This window comes from Lagenorhynchus albirostris, chromosome 15, assembly GCF_949774975.1.
Source record: "Lagenorhynchus albirostris chromosome 15, mLagAlb1.1, whole genome shotgun sequence".
Taxonomy (NCBI): domain Eukaryota; kingdom Metazoa; phylum Chordata; class Mammalia; order Artiodactyla; family Delphinidae; genus Lagenorhynchus; species Lagenorhynchus albirostris.
The window spans coordinates 77,827,647-77,843,168 of NC_083109.1; the positions used below are offsets into that span (position 1 = coordinate 77,827,647).

At 35.6% G+C, this 15,522-nt stretch overlaps 1 protein-coding gene and 1 pseudogene across 8 annotated transcripts in view; one reads left to right on the forward strand and one right to left on the reverse strand.

Moving 5' to 3' along the window:
• Positions 1–15,522, reverse strand: part of GTF2I (general transcription factor IIi) — a 95,725-nt gene that overhangs the window by 30,347 nt on the left and 49,856 nt on the right. For 5 of the 8 annotated variants that reach the window (XR_009535867.1, XM_060125277.1, XM_060125276.1 and 2 more), the window contains 4 exons: positions 14,214–14,270; positions 12,249–12,311; positions 3,838–3,948; positions 2,641–2,706 (listed from right to left, as the gene is read on the reverse strand). Coding sequence is in view for 7 of the 8 variants with exons in the window: in XM_060125277.1 (XP_059981260.1) it covers positions 2,641–2,706; positions 3,838–3,948; positions 12,249–12,311; positions 14,214–14,270 (297 nt within the window). In the remaining variant the exon portion in view is untranslated. Of the gene's footprint in view, positions 1–2,640; positions 2,707–3,837; positions 3,949–12,248; positions 12,312–14,208; positions 14,271–15,522 lie in introns of those variants that run through there. The other 3 variants (XM_060125279.1, XM_060125278.1, XM_060125281.1) reach the window with 2 other exon arrangements.
• Positions 3,989–8,778, forward strand: LOC132505514 (elongin-C-like; annotated as a pseudogene).

A 15,522-nucleotide genomic window follows, 5' to 3' on the forward strand; every position in this document is an offset into this window, starting at 1 on the left:
TTGCCAGAAAGGTTCCAAAGCAAAAATGACTACGGTGGACTCCCCTCAGCCCCTGCTCCCTCAGGAATCACCTCTCAGAACAGGTCCACTTTTTTGCTGGTATTTTATGTAAAAGTTTATTTGCTAAACATTTATCTTTGTATTCAAGTTTCAAGTGTACCATATTACACATTAATTCTGAGTTAGATTTAATATCCTTCGTTGATATACTACATCTGAAAATCATATTCACATTTAACAATGAAAATACCTTCCCCGAAGGCAATTACCATTAAAGATGCTTTGAAATTATGAAATGTGAATATTGTTATTATAATTTCACAATGATTGGTAAACATTATTCTCTTATATGCAAAATAATCAAATATATCACCATCACAACAGAAGTAAAAACATAACCTTTGCTTCTCTCTATGAGAAACACAGAAATTTATAAAACTGTGATAAGTAAATTACTTTTATTCATAATAGTACTAAATTAAGAATACAATAACAAAAATATAAACAGCAAGCATTTCTTACGTACTTACATCCCAAGTATTATAGGAAGCACTTCACAAGCACTATCTCATCTATCTCATCAAATCTTCAGAGTAGAGCTATAGTTCTCATGCCTTTCACAAATGGTTCAGAGAGGACTAAGAGAACATGGCCAGACAGTCTGTCCCCATAGCCTGTTATCTTAACCACCACGTTATAGTGCTTCCATGTAGAAAGAATATGTTGTGAGTTTTTACTTTGAAATGGTCTAAATAAAATCACAGGCAATAGGACTTCCCTAGTGGTGCTGTGGTTAAGAATCCACCTGCCAATGCAGGGGACATGGGTTCGAGGCCTGGTCCGGGAAGATCCACATGCCGCGGAGCAACTAAGCCCATGCGCCACAACTACTGAGCCTGCACTCTAGAGCCCGCGAGCCACAACTACTGAAGCCCACATGCCTAGAGCCCGCGCACTGCAATGAAGAGTACCGCTCACCACAACTAGAGGAAGCTCGCACGCAGCAACGAAGACCCAACTCAGCCAAAAATAAAATATAGATAAATTTATACAAACAAAAAAAAAATAAAACAAAATCACAGGCAGTAGACTCTGACTACTGAAACATGGGAAAAATATTGAGAACCTTAAGAAAATAACTGAAAATATTAAAGAAGGGTTCCCTGGTGGCACAGTGGTTGAGAGTCTGCCTGCTGATGCAGGGGACATGGGTTCGTGCCCCGGTCTGGGAAGATCCCACGTGCCACAGAGCAGCTAGGCCCGTGACCCATGGCCGCTGAGCCTGCGCGTCCAGAGCCTGTGCTCCGCAGCGGGAGAGGCCACAACAGTGAGAGGCCCAAGTACCGCAAAAAAAAAAAAATTAAAAAATAGAGAAAAAGTTACTGAATTCCTCATGAAGTCTACTCTAATTCTAGATCTTCACTGAGGACTGTTATAATCCGTGATAGGGAACTGTTCAAATTACTTAAAGTAAATAAGCCCAATGTGGTTTATCATTTAAAAACTTCACTTAGAGGGGCTTCCCTGGTGGTGCAGTGGTTGGGAGTCTGCCTGCCAATGCAGGGGACACGGGTTAGAACCCTGGTCCAGGAGGATCCCACATGCCGCAGAGCAGCTGGGACCGTGCGCCACAACTACTGAGCCTGCGCTCTAGAGCCGTGAGCCACAGCTACTGAGCCCGCACTCTAGAGCCGTGAGCCACAGCTACTGAGCCCGCACTCTAGAGCCGTGAGCCACAGCTACTGAGCCCACGCACCACAACTGCTGAAGCCCGCTCACCTAGAGCCTGTGCTCCGCAACAGGGGAGGCTGCCGCGGTGAGGGGCCGGCGCACCGCGGCGAGGAGTGGCCCCCCGCTTGCCGCAGCTAGGGAGAGTCCGCGCGCAGTGGTGAAGACCCAATGCAGCCAAAAGTAAAAATGGATAAAACAGATTTATAAAAAATAAAATTAAATTAAAAATTCACTTAGAGAAGCTCAGTAATGCAGGATAGCACTACAGACTTTCAAGTTACAATTCAGTGTATTATACAATTTTACAGCTTCGCCAGTCATTTGCAAAGAATTCTCCACATTTAAAAAACCCAACAAAACAGATATTTTTAAACAATTTTTGCTATTTCTAGGTGAGCATTTGATACCAGGTGATAATAAATCTTGTTTCTCTGATTACTATATAAAGGTAGCTATAGGACGGAATACTAAAATAAAAGGAAAAGAGAATTTGAGATCTAACAAACTCAGGTTATCTATCGAGAGTAGGGAAAATAAGGGCATCTAGATGAATACAAGATTTAACACATCAGGTTTAACGAAGACTTAAGAAAACACTCTTCAGTTAAATCTCCAAGATTCAAGATTTTGCAACAAATATATAAATAAACTCCCAAACACGCATGCTGGAAGTTTAATGGAAATATTAATTGATAATTAAAGAAAGGAAACTTCTAAAGCTTTGTTGTGATCTGGAAAGAAAATTTCTAATATTTGGACAGACACTATCCACTACCTTTCCAGCGACAGATAAGGAAGGAACGCACAAACACTGGTAGAGTGGGACTTGCTCACATTAGATGAACAGTAATTCCATTGTTAAAAAGCTTACGGACAAAACCTTACAGGAATTTTTGAGTTTAGACTTACCATACTTTCTTTCAAACAACTCTTCAACTTGTTTACGCAGGTCAGTAATTCGAGCATTCCATTTCTCTGAAAATTGAGAGAAAGTTAAAACTCAATGATAAATCCCTGTTTGGAGGCACTAATAATGTTCTTAAGATGACCCAACATCTAACGACTTATTTTCTACATAACATATCCTGATTTTTAATAATCCACCTGTCTATATAATTTTACTGTTTTCCTAAGGACTTTATCTTTTTTTGCGGTTCTTATAATTGGTTCAATGAGAGATTATAGGGTTGTTTAAAGATTATTTTCAGAACACTTCATACTGAGTACCTCTTTTTAAACTTATAAATTCCGAAAAGCAGGAGGGCAGAAAAGACCCGTCAATTAAACACCTCAAAGTGAGGCAAAAAAGAGAAAGGTCCCCAAGACTGTGCAGGAAACCTTCTAAAACATGTCTAAGTTGCACGGAAATAAGACTTTATATACAGTTGCAACTTATAATAGCATGCTAAAGAATATATATAAACTTACTATATATGTAACTTCAATTTATATTCAGTAATTATGACTAAGACAACTTAAAATATTAAAGTACTATTTAAAAACGTATAAAGCTAAATGTTCTATTTATTCAAAATATGGATCACAAACACATCTTGCCACTAACATTTTACTTAGTCCCTTCAAAAGGATACCACTGTGGTTTGATTAGATTAGAGGCCAGCGGTTACACAAAGCAAGAAAAATTAATATAAAAATTATATCTGAAATAAAGAAGTGATCCAAATCTCAGACAAATAACTGAATTACTAAGTCATTAACACTGATTTTTAAGTCTACCCTTTTTTTTTTTTTTTTTTTTGGCCACATTACGTCTTGTGGGATCTTACTTCCCTGACCAGGGATGGAAGCTGGGCCCCAGCAGTGAAAGCATCGAGTCCTAATGACTGGACTGCCAGGAAATTCCCTTAAGTCTACCAATTCTAGTCAACAACAGAAGATACAATGTCTTATGCTTTGGTATACACAAACATGTGTAAGCAGTGTCTTTAAGGTTACTTCAAACTGTCCATGGCTTTCCTCAGCTTAGATTATAAGGCAGTAATATATTTAAGGCATCCTCCCCAAAGAATGCTGTAACTCTTCAGTAACAGAAAAAGTTCTGAAGGAAAAAAAAGAAAAGAGGACCACATTTCACTGACAACTTACCAAAGTTGAACTCCCTCACTTTCCGTTTGCCGGCATTGGCAGGTTCTGTGACTGGCGGCTGGGGAGGTTCATTGCTCTTTGGTCTCTTGGTAGGTGGAGAATAATCATCATCTTGAAAAAGAAAACTATCATCACTGGAGGAACAGTCTAAATGAGTGAGTCTAAAAGCCACTGCCTGTAAAATTCTCAGCATTCAAAAGACGTGGGGGGATTTAAATGCGACTGCGACAGCAACCGCTATTTCTGTGTTGACATTTTCAGCGTATTTTTTTCCCAGTTACATCTCCAGCTTTCCTACTCTTTTCGGAGGTGCTCAAGTGAATAACCCTCGTTTTCCTATGTCTTGCTCCTGTTTTTTCAGTTTGCTTAATTTGAATTAAGTCATACAAATTTCCCCTTCTCCTAACTCCTCTCAGACAGCTGTCTAGAATTATAGTGTATTTTAAGTCTTCCAAGAAAAAGGTTTTAATGGAGACAGCTACCAACAACTATACAAATATATAAGAAAACGGGGAGAAAATATATCTTGAATGGAAAAATATTTAAGCTTATACAAAATTCAAGCATACATAAAGGAGACTGGATAACTGTATGTTAAAAACTTTTAACCAACAAAACTAAAAGCAGTAAGATTATATTATTTGTGAAACAGGTATTGTTGATTCATCCAATACAATACCCATGTATGGAGAAAATAAGCGATCATATATTTAATCACAGAATATAGACTACCCAAGAGTTTGTAGTAAGAGTTCTTTGCGGCTATGCCTGCAACTCAACTCTGCCGTGATACTTCAATACATCTGGTGCTAGAATAAAGGACACTGGATCAAGTAAGAAAAGCTATCGACTGTCATCTTCTTCTGGTCCCTGAAAATATCAGTTGGCACATTACTGAGATTTCTGCTCAAACACCATCTATAAATTATTGAAAATACCATTTTCAGATATCTATACTTTAAAAAAATGTGGGATGAAGAAAATAATCACTGGGTTAAAGGCAACAGCAGTAACAAAAAGATACCATAAGATACACTAAGTTCCCCTTTTCAGTATAATTTTCATTCTCATTTTATAGCTAAACAAACAAGACCAGAGAATGCTATATGACTTAATCATGTCATATGCTAGACAGTGAAGCTGAGATGAAATTATGGGTATCATTCTTTCAGCTAAACAGGTTAACTCTCAAAAAACAATAAGAAATTCAAATTTAGCCTAATATACAATGATGCCTTGGACAGCAATGGATAACTTTTATATACTTTGTATGTTAATCAAGGGAAAATCTGACTAAAGCCTAAAATACTTAAATCTCATTCCTATCATAGCATCAGAGAACACAGACATGGCTGCCCTTGTTCACTGACTTTGGGTTCTTCCTTTACAGACAAATCCTGTGGATACCAAAATCCACAGATGCTCCAGTCACTTATATAAATTGGCATATGATTCACATACAACCTACGCACATCCTCCCTTACACTTTAAATCATCTCTAGATTACTTCTAATACCTAAGACAATGTAAGTGCTATGTAAATAGTTGTCTGGCACGTGGCAAATTCAAGTTTTGCTTTTTAGAATTTTCTAAAAAACTCTTTCTGAATACCTTCCATCTGCAGTTGTTTAAAGCTTGCAGATATGGTGGGCCAACTGTAATGTCAACAGATATTCTGATTACCTAAAATCATTTACTGACTGACTATTCAAACCAATAAGAGAAAAAGGTATCAATGTCACTGATACCAGATAAAGTCATATTAGGACCCATTTATGTGCTGGGAAAGGGAATACTATTTCAGGAACAAGTTATCATATAAACAACTTACGACACTACAAAAACTTTCACGCGTTGAATTCCACTGTAGAAACCCATGTTCAAATCCAGAAAAAACAAAAAAAAATTTGTAGTAAAAAACAATTTAAAAATGACAAACCACCAGTAAAATAAAACTTGACTATGTAACATGGGCTCATAATGATTAAACTACTACAAGGATTAAAAATGGTCAAAAGATTCTTAAATAGGTTATTAAATAATTAGATTCACACCTAAGTAGATACATTTTGGAAAACATATTAGGTATTTCTCTAATGTCTGGCTTTCAATTCTGAACACAGCTGACAAAACCCCCCCTTTCCAATTTCTAAATAGATTTTTAGACGCCTGAGAGTATTTTCAGGCTAATTTGCAAAGGGTAAAATGAAATATACTCATTTCACCTATGAATATTGTCAAAGCATTTTAAATGCTTAGTATTAATATTTCTTTACAAACATTAAGCAATGACAGTTAAAACAAAAGTATTTTCCTTACAGGCTAATGCAGCCTAAATATCTCTACAGATTATCATTTAAAATTATTGCTAACTGAATTATATAACATGAAAACCAAAAGAGTATAAAATAAAATACAGCTTTAGAATGGTAATGAAAAGTCAGTGCTCTATTATATTCATCCCAATTGTAATCTGACGGTTTGAAATTGAGGCCAAGGGGAAAGGGCAAGAGAGCTTTTCTTTAGTGTCCAAGACCTCATTTGTTCAATCAGATTAACATTTTAAAACAAAAGGATTTAATAGTATAAATATATTTTATAAAAGTAACCTCATCGACCATAAATAGAAAAAAGACAAATCTAGGAGAGTGTTTTTTAACAAGATAACAAATGATTTAACAAAGACTGTAAAATATTAAAAAGTGATTATCACATTTTTCTCCAGTGACAAATAATGAAGTCAATCTATTAAATGTAAACAGAGATGAAATTAATCATGTGTGATGATAAAATACCACAACATACATTTTATTAAAAGACTAACCCATTTCATATATTTATTACCTGATTTTAGAGTGTTTTAATTCATACGAAACATAGAATTAGATCAAGAAGAGCTATGAACTCAACCACACCTTCTATTTTTTTTTGGACTCTTGCAGTAAAAAACTCTGATTTTGAAAAAGTATGAAAACGGTTACTCTTGACCTTAAAATCTCTTCCACAAAGGATCCAAATTATTTCTCTGCAGCAGAAACCAGTCTACCTCTAACAATCAGTCCAGCAGGCAGCACTGTTTTCTAACTATCACGGTGCTTCAACATTATAAACAACCACTTTTGTGTAAAAAGACACATATCTCTGGACACTTCCAATTTAAGCCCAAACTAAAAATATTTACATCATCAAAACTAAAAGCTTATAAAATGAATTTCAAGATATTTTAACATGCAAAAGCTGCAATTCAGTGAGGAATATGTGACAGCTATGCCTCAGTCTTAAAAACAAGCCTCTCGGGCTTCCCTGGTGGTGCAGTGGTTGAGAGTCCGCCTGCCGATGCAGGGGACACGGGTTCGTGACCCGGTCCGGGAAGATCCCACATGCTGTAGAGCGGCTGGGCCCGTGAGCCATGGCCGCTGAGCCTGCGTGTCGGGAGCCTGTGCTCCGCAACGGGAGAGGCCACAACAGTGAGAGGCCCGCGTACCGCAAAAAAAAACCCAAAAACAAACAAGCCTCCCACCCCTTGAAAAAGGGCAGTAACAGACCCTAACCCAAAATTACTATCTAAAAAAATCTTGTTTTCCTTTTTGCAACATACTTACAAATATGCCTATAGATAACACAGACCTCAGAGCTAAAATGTGTTACTAAACTCATCCAATTCTTGATGAATGCATTAATAGCATATAAAATTTTTTTCTGATACTCTTTCAACATAATCAAATTGGTAATGTTTTATCAAATAATCTGACACCTATTCAAAGTAAAAGAAACAAATCAAAATACACCAGGCACTCTTTCTCTTAATTAATTACCCCTACACATTTCAAATTAATAGATGGCATTTCCCACCCATGGACCCAGGTCCTAAATCCTCCAAAAGTCTAATTTTTACATAATAATTGGATGCTTACTAAGTGACTGTCAGCAACTATAAAGTTGAAAATACAAAGTATTCAAATGATAACCTACCCAATTACATTGATTCTATGAACTCTCATGTGACATTTATAAGATAAGCATAATAAGTAAACAGTGACAAATAGCAAAGACGATTGCTCTATCTTCAGAAATGCCCAGAACTCAGTCACTCCTTACCCCTACTGTCACCATCCAGTTCTACAGCACCTCCCTCTCTGCCCTGGATAACTACAATAGCTTTGCTTCCACTATGGTCTGCTCTCAGTCTTTACAGCAGCCCTGTTTCTTCAAAAAGGAGGACAGAACTTATCACTTCTCTGTTGAAAACTCTCCAATGGACTTGCCCATCTCGTTCACACCTTAGCACCTAGTACAGCCCCCAGCACATACAAGGTGCCTGGCGTTTGTGGACTGATTAAATGAACATTTGAATAGTGTAGTCCTTAATTTTGTGCAGCAGCCAAGTTTTTATGAATGTCCTAAGCATAAATTTCATTAAAAAGGATACCATCAGAGGATGAAATCCAACTATTCAAACTCTAAAACAGTGTTATCCAAAGTGGCCCTGCCATAGGGCTGTGGTGGCGTGCGGGGACCCTGTGCGGTGACAGTGGTTGCTGCGGAGCTGATGAGAAACTACTAAAGTTCCTGTGGACGCAAAGCAGAATTTCATAAGAACATAGTGGATGGAGAAGAGAAAACCTACGGTGGCTGTGAGGGCCCTGATGCCACGCATGTAAAATTGATATCTTCGGGAGGTCACGAATTTACTGTAAAAAGAGAACATGTGCTAACATCAGGAACAATAAAAGCCATGTTGAGTGGCCCAGGTCAGTTTGCTGAGAACGAAACTAATGAAGTCAATTTTAGAAAGATCCCTTCACGTGTGCTATCAAAAGTATACATGTATTTTACCTACAAGGTTTGCTACACTGACAGCTCTATGGAGATTCCTGAATTCCAACTGCACCTGAAATTGCACTGGAACTGCTGATGGCTGCAAACTTCCTAGATTGTTAAATAAATTATTTTTTAAAACCCCAAAAAAGTATAGTCCATATACAGATGGCATTGTGAACTGCATTCCGGTGTGTAAATATTTATGTATATTTTTCAATTTATTTAAGAAAGAAAATTTTAAATTTCAAAAAGAGTCTTACTTATTAAGAAGACACAAAATTAACCTTTTTAATCTATTTAAAATCAACTTGAAGGGACTTCCGTGGTGGTCCAGTGGTAAAGAATCCGCCTTCCAATGCAGGGGACTCGGGCTCAATCCTTGGTCGGAGAACTAAGATCCCACATGCCGCGGGGCAACTTAAGCCCGCGTGCCACAACTACGGAGCCCATGTGCCTCAACTAGAGAGGCAGCATGCCGCAAACTACGGAGCCCACGTGCCACAACTAGAGAGAGAACACCCGCACACCACAACTAGAGATAAGCCCGCGCGCGCCACAACTAAGACCCGACACAGCCAAATAAACAAATATAAATAAATTTAAAAATCAATTTGAAGACAAATTAAGTTAAGGAACAATCAGGGGGTTAGGCCACAGCAGAATAAACATGTGTGAATGACTCAAGTTCGGGGGGAAAATGCACTGAAAGTGAACTGCACTGTAAGGAGACCTTTTCTCAAGCAAAACACTTCCCGTTATTAGCACGCCCATGACAGCCAGACCTCAAACAACTCTTAGGTAAGACTGTCTCTACACTTATCAAAGACATGCATGTGTCAGAGACCTGACAACAGTCTGATTTTACCCAGAAATGTAGTCATGATGTTTATGAAATTAAGGCACGCACAGCCATATTACTCCAAGGGGTATTTCCCAAACCTAAGTCACAAAAGTTATACATGCGCACCACTGTCTTCAATAACAAATTGATCATCACAAATGGAAGAGCACATCTCAGCTCAATAGACTATTTCCTGCAGTTTAACGTGTCTGCGTCGATCTCAATTAAACCCTTCATAACGTCACATAATTGCAAATAAAGATATCAAGGTTAAAGTACTGTGGAAAATCTTACAAACTGACTTGATGACAAAGTTTCTTTTTTCTTTTCTATGAACTTTTTGGGAAATGCAGAAAGATACAATATGAGAAAATAAAAGCCACCCCCAGGCAAGCAGGATTATCTTATTTCCTTCCAAGCACAAGTATTTTCCTAAACAAAACTAACATAGTTCTCTAGATACACTTTTCCTTTTAAAGGTGACTTGTTCTTGAAAGGCAGGTTTTTTTCTTTTTTTCACTAAGCATATTACACTAGGGGTCTTTTTTCAGATCGCATATTTTTTTTAAAAAGTTACCATTTCAATGCCAAAATATTTTTTCTAATATGAGAATGTATCAAAATTTAATTTTCTAACTATGGATATTTTCCTAGTTTCTAGGATTTTATAATCATTTTTCCAGAAAAAAATACAATATACTTATCAAAAAGATGTGCATGTGAGTTCTCATTTGACCTGCCCTTGTTAGTATCACAGATTACATTTTACCTTCCTTTAATGTATGGATAACAATTAATTAGCAATTTAATTAGTTGGTATATAATAGTTTGTTCATAAACACATATCCCACAGAAAATGCTACCCTGAAAAGTAATCACGTTACACAGACCTGGTACTTCACTGGTCTTCTGAACATAAGGCAGCAGCCTAAATAGCAAAATTCTACTTGTTGACAAATTTGGATGATGTATCAAACTTCTGGTACTATGTCTTAGTTTAAAAGAAATGGGATTTATCACTCCCTCCAAAGAGTTAAAACTGAAAAGATTGACACACATTTCAAGTTTATAAGCCATTTATTTCATAATTATCTTGACATCCCTTCAAAGATCTTATACTATTAAAAACAAGTGTTTATTTTCTAAACAATTCCAACATAGCCTTTATCTGTTTTAAGATTTGTTTTCAGATAAATCCATGTGGTTACCAGTCCTATTTAAAAGCTTTATGCTAATAATTTTAATCATCAATTTTTCTTATCTCTATAGGAAGGAAAAGGTTCTTAGTGTTCATAATATAATATTTATAGATTCTCTTCTCATAGTTGAGTTACAAATTAAAATGCAATTGAATTCAATTATTGTGGACTTCCCTAGCAGTCCAGCGGTTAAGACTGCAACAGGCTGGGGTTCAATCCCTGGTTGGGGAACTAAGATCCCATATGCCGCCCAGTGTGGACAAATTAGTTACTTACTTACTTGACTAGAAACAATTCAAAACTACTTTTAGGTTAGTAAAATTATGTTAGTGATAAAATATGTATATTAAATTGAGATGTTAACACACAAAGTTTGAGAAAATTTCTGATATTAGGTAAAAGCCACCAATCAACTTATAATTTAGAAGCAATGAAGACACTTTGAATAGCTTGAAGTAGCCAAACACCATAAATAACCAAGTGGACACCAGTAGGAGACAGGTTATTTTAAAAAAAAAAAAAAAAAGGAAAGACAAAGATAGCAAACCAAGAAAGGTTATGTAGCAGTTAAAAAAAATAATAATGATGAAGTACCAAGATGTAAAGTTATGGGGAAAAAAACTACGGAAAATGTGATATGTGTGTATTTTATTTGTTCATTATAATGCTGCATGCTGAAAACACCCATATAGTTTCGCAAAACGAAATATGCGTGGGTGTATATATACATCAAATTATTTTTAGATGTATAAACAATAAAGTGACATCTACCACTGAGTAGAGGGTCACTGGAGTAGGGCGGGGGTTAACAGAGCTGTATTTTTACCTTAGAGAAACCTACTTTGAGGAAAAAGAACTTATAGAGGAATAGTGTGAGATAACTTCAAAGGAAAAAAAAATCAATACACATTTAATAATTATTAAATATAAAGCATGATACTGTTAATAATTAGCTGAATCTTTAAATAATTCAGGACAAACTGGCTCATCTGCATTCATGCATTATCTTTGAAGAAAAAACTACATTTGAAGCAACTTTAACTATATAGAGAGATTAGTTTCGAATATTTTTGTAGCTGCTGCTTCCAAAGTTTTGAAGGACAGATTATATGCTAGCCTCTAACTGCATTTTATGGGGGAAAACTATCAACACCTTCTCCTCCACTTCACTAAGGTAGACACAGGGGTTCCAGTACTAATTAAGTCTCTTGTATCACACCCAATAAACAGGTTATAAATCTGTTTTTGTGTGCATCCAGTCTGGTCATAGTTTTCGCTTTTTAAAAATTCTCTATTCCCAATGATAGAAAGTATATAGGTTGGCCCACTGCTCATTTTCACGGCTTACTTTTGTTGTCTAAAACTCCCAAAGCACTGGGTGTGCTGGTGGGATATGGGCTGCTTTGGTCACACATACACATATATGCTTCAGTTTTTTTTCACAAGTTTCCTTTAAAAATGAATGAAATGCATACTTAGCAATGTGAATGTGACAAATATTTTTATGACCAGAAGTAAACTTTTGGAATCAATGCTTTTAGATAACTAACCTTCAATAGTCACCTCAACTTCGGGGTCCTCACTTGTTTCTGAAGGGACATGTTGAGTAGAATCTTGAAAAAAATAAAATTCTAAAATGACATTCATTATAAAGCACTTTCTATTATGTTCCAACATTTTACTGATTTGATATTCCAAAAGCAGCCTACTATAAAATTTTACTGGCATTTTAATTCATCTCATATTTGTTAAGTTAAAATATCTGACCCTTTTCATTGTAAGTAGGGATAAAAGAAAATAAAAAGTAGAGAAACTCTGGAAAACTATTAGACAATACCAAATTACCTGCATTAATGGACTCAAAAAACTTTTATTTTTAGAGGAATAAAATTATAATGAAGTCACAATTATTTTCCTGCTGTAACTAGAAGACACTAGGATAAAAACAAAGGTTTTATTATTCTTTTTAAACTATTTCTCCTCTCCTTTCAGAAATCCTAGGAGTGGCTTATAATGTTAAATAAAACCACAATCAAATTTTTTGCAATGGGGACCTTCATATCAAAACAATGACTATAACAAATGCACACAGGACTGTATCACCTAACTTTATATGCAACATACTTTACAAAATTAAATATTTGTGTTACTACACAAAACAAATGTACATCAGAATGTTAGTGCTGGAAGCTCAACTAGAGAGTATCTTCATCAACTCTCTTTTCATTTTGCAAAGATTGAGAGATTAATTGATTTGCCAAAGATTATGTTTACTTGTTAGTAAAGGAATAAAGAACAGAACCGAACTTCAATTCGACTCTATTAACACTGCAATATGACAATAAAAATTTCCTCAAAAATAAAGTAGTTCAAAGCCTAATATCTAATTCACATTGCCCAATGAACCCCAGTACAATTTGTCTTGTATACAGGTATCTCCTTGCTTTAAATACTGCCTATCCAAAACAGAGGATTTTGTTACAGAGGAAATATCTAATTACCTACACACAGTAAAAGAAAACAAAAAAAATTTCATCCACACCATCGTCTATTAAAAAAACTCAACAAGAAATTTAAAATATTATTTAAAATGAGCATTTCAATACTTTTGCAAGAAATGTATTCCAATTAGAATACTCTAGTTCTACAACTGAATTCGGAAAGATCAGTCAACTTTCCAGGGACCTTCAGAACTCCCTCCACTCGAAGAAAGTAAATGATCAAATTACTGATTTTAAAAAAATAAAACAAAAAAGCAAATATAAGGAATAAAAAGGTACAGAATAGAGTTCCTTTTTATTCTTAAAAAAATAAGGCTTGACACAACCAGTTTATGTGAGAAATAATAATTCTAAAACAATGTCCAGTTACCTTAACCAGTTATTTTCCTTGGGAGAAATCTACAAAAATTCTTTTGCAACTATCTAAACGGCTTAGCAACAGGAAGCCATTCTGCATGGTAACCGTTTAACTCAAGATTCCAATAACTAAAAAAGCTGTACCACAGTTGAATATCCATTCAATCCTACAATCAAAGGAGGATGGCTGGCTAAGAGACAAAGCAGTCCACGGGGTGGCTGCGGATATAAAAATGAGCCGAGAGGAGATCTTTCTTTCATTAATCGTATGGAGAATACATTACCCTACTTAAAAAAATGGTACTAATAGTATGTTTTTAAATGAAATATGAACAGAGCCAGTAATAATTTTAATTCTATCAAAACCATTCTTTCAAAATACGGCAAAAAATGACCAAGAAAAAATGGGCAGCATTTTGCATCATGAAGAGTTGTACTTACCACTTAAGTTTTCCTCCCCATATGCTCTATTATTCAGTATAGTAAAAGAGGTATATTAAATATCATCTTAGGACTAAAAAAACAACCTGTTGGCTAAGAAGGCATACTATAACAATCATCATTTCATTTCCAAATAAGGTGTTTTAAGGATAATATTCTCTACAGTACAGAACAACATAATACAAATACAGCAAAGTAAAAATCCCTGTATCTAACCTTCTGCTGGTACTTCCATTTCTGTTCCTTCATTGCCCTCTGAAGAATGATGGCTTCCTAAAAAGAAAATATACCACATATAATAAACCAATAAAGACTGATATTGGAAGAAGAGATACTAGGTAACAATGCAAATAATAACACGAATACAAACTGATTCCTTAACTCCTTAGCAGTTAATACAAACAATGTTATCTAATTCAGAAAAACATGTAACACTTCTGTATGAAAGCTCAAAAAATTATTTTAAAACGTAAATATATAGATTAAACCGAAGTAGGTTTGGGGATTTACTATTAGTTACTGGAACTACACAATATAATTACTGATAGATGTTAGAATTTGAGAAGTAGAATAGTATGTTTCAAAGTGCCATGCTCATCTGTCAATGACACACACACAAAAACACACACCAGAGTAAATTTCTTCTTTGCTCATAGACTCTATCAAGGCTAGATAAACAAGTTCAGGTTGGGCTGTGAAATGTTTCCTGCTTTCCATTTTTACTATGGTGGAAGCTATGGAAACTCAATCCCCATTATTTAATCAAAGTTGCACTTAAAGGAAACTCATAAGTTAAAACTTAAGATACTACCTTTAGTCTCAAAAGCATTTTAATTCAGGTAATATAATCTGCCTGCTTCTAAAAACTGGAACATAAAGCAATGTATCAGGTTAGGCAGTCAAAAGGTAAACAGGCTCATCCTACCAGAGAAGAAGCTTTACTCATAAATAGGAAAGAAGTAATCTAAAACCCAAGAGAGCCAATTAGGACAAGTGCCCAAACTGCCCCAGAATATTTATCCTCTGTCCTTAAATGTCTGAGCTACTAACATAGAAAAGATTGAAAATCACTGCATTCGTGTATAAATAAAAATATATTACCTATAAGGAAGAATAAAGCACAAAGCGGGAGGGGAAGCAAAATCAGGTCTATTTTGTCATCCATTGGTAACTAATTAAAGAAACTATACTAAAGGTACAATTCCCAGACACAGGTTTCAAATACACTTTATCTTGATTTTTAAAGAGCACTGACTACAAACACTGTCACTCAGTGCCTAGCACCTTTGAATTTAAAGTGCCATGCAAAGACAAAATGTTTTTGGTTTTCAATGTCTAACTTCATGCTGCTATAATTATCTTGGGATTCTTTTCCACTTATTTCATGTTCTGAAAACTCACCTGAGCTCAAAACACTAGATAAATCTATAAATCTGTACCCATGAATTATTTCTTTATTTAACTTCTTAAATACACTTTATCAACACACAGCCCCCACCCCCCAATTAAACGTTAACATTTGAAT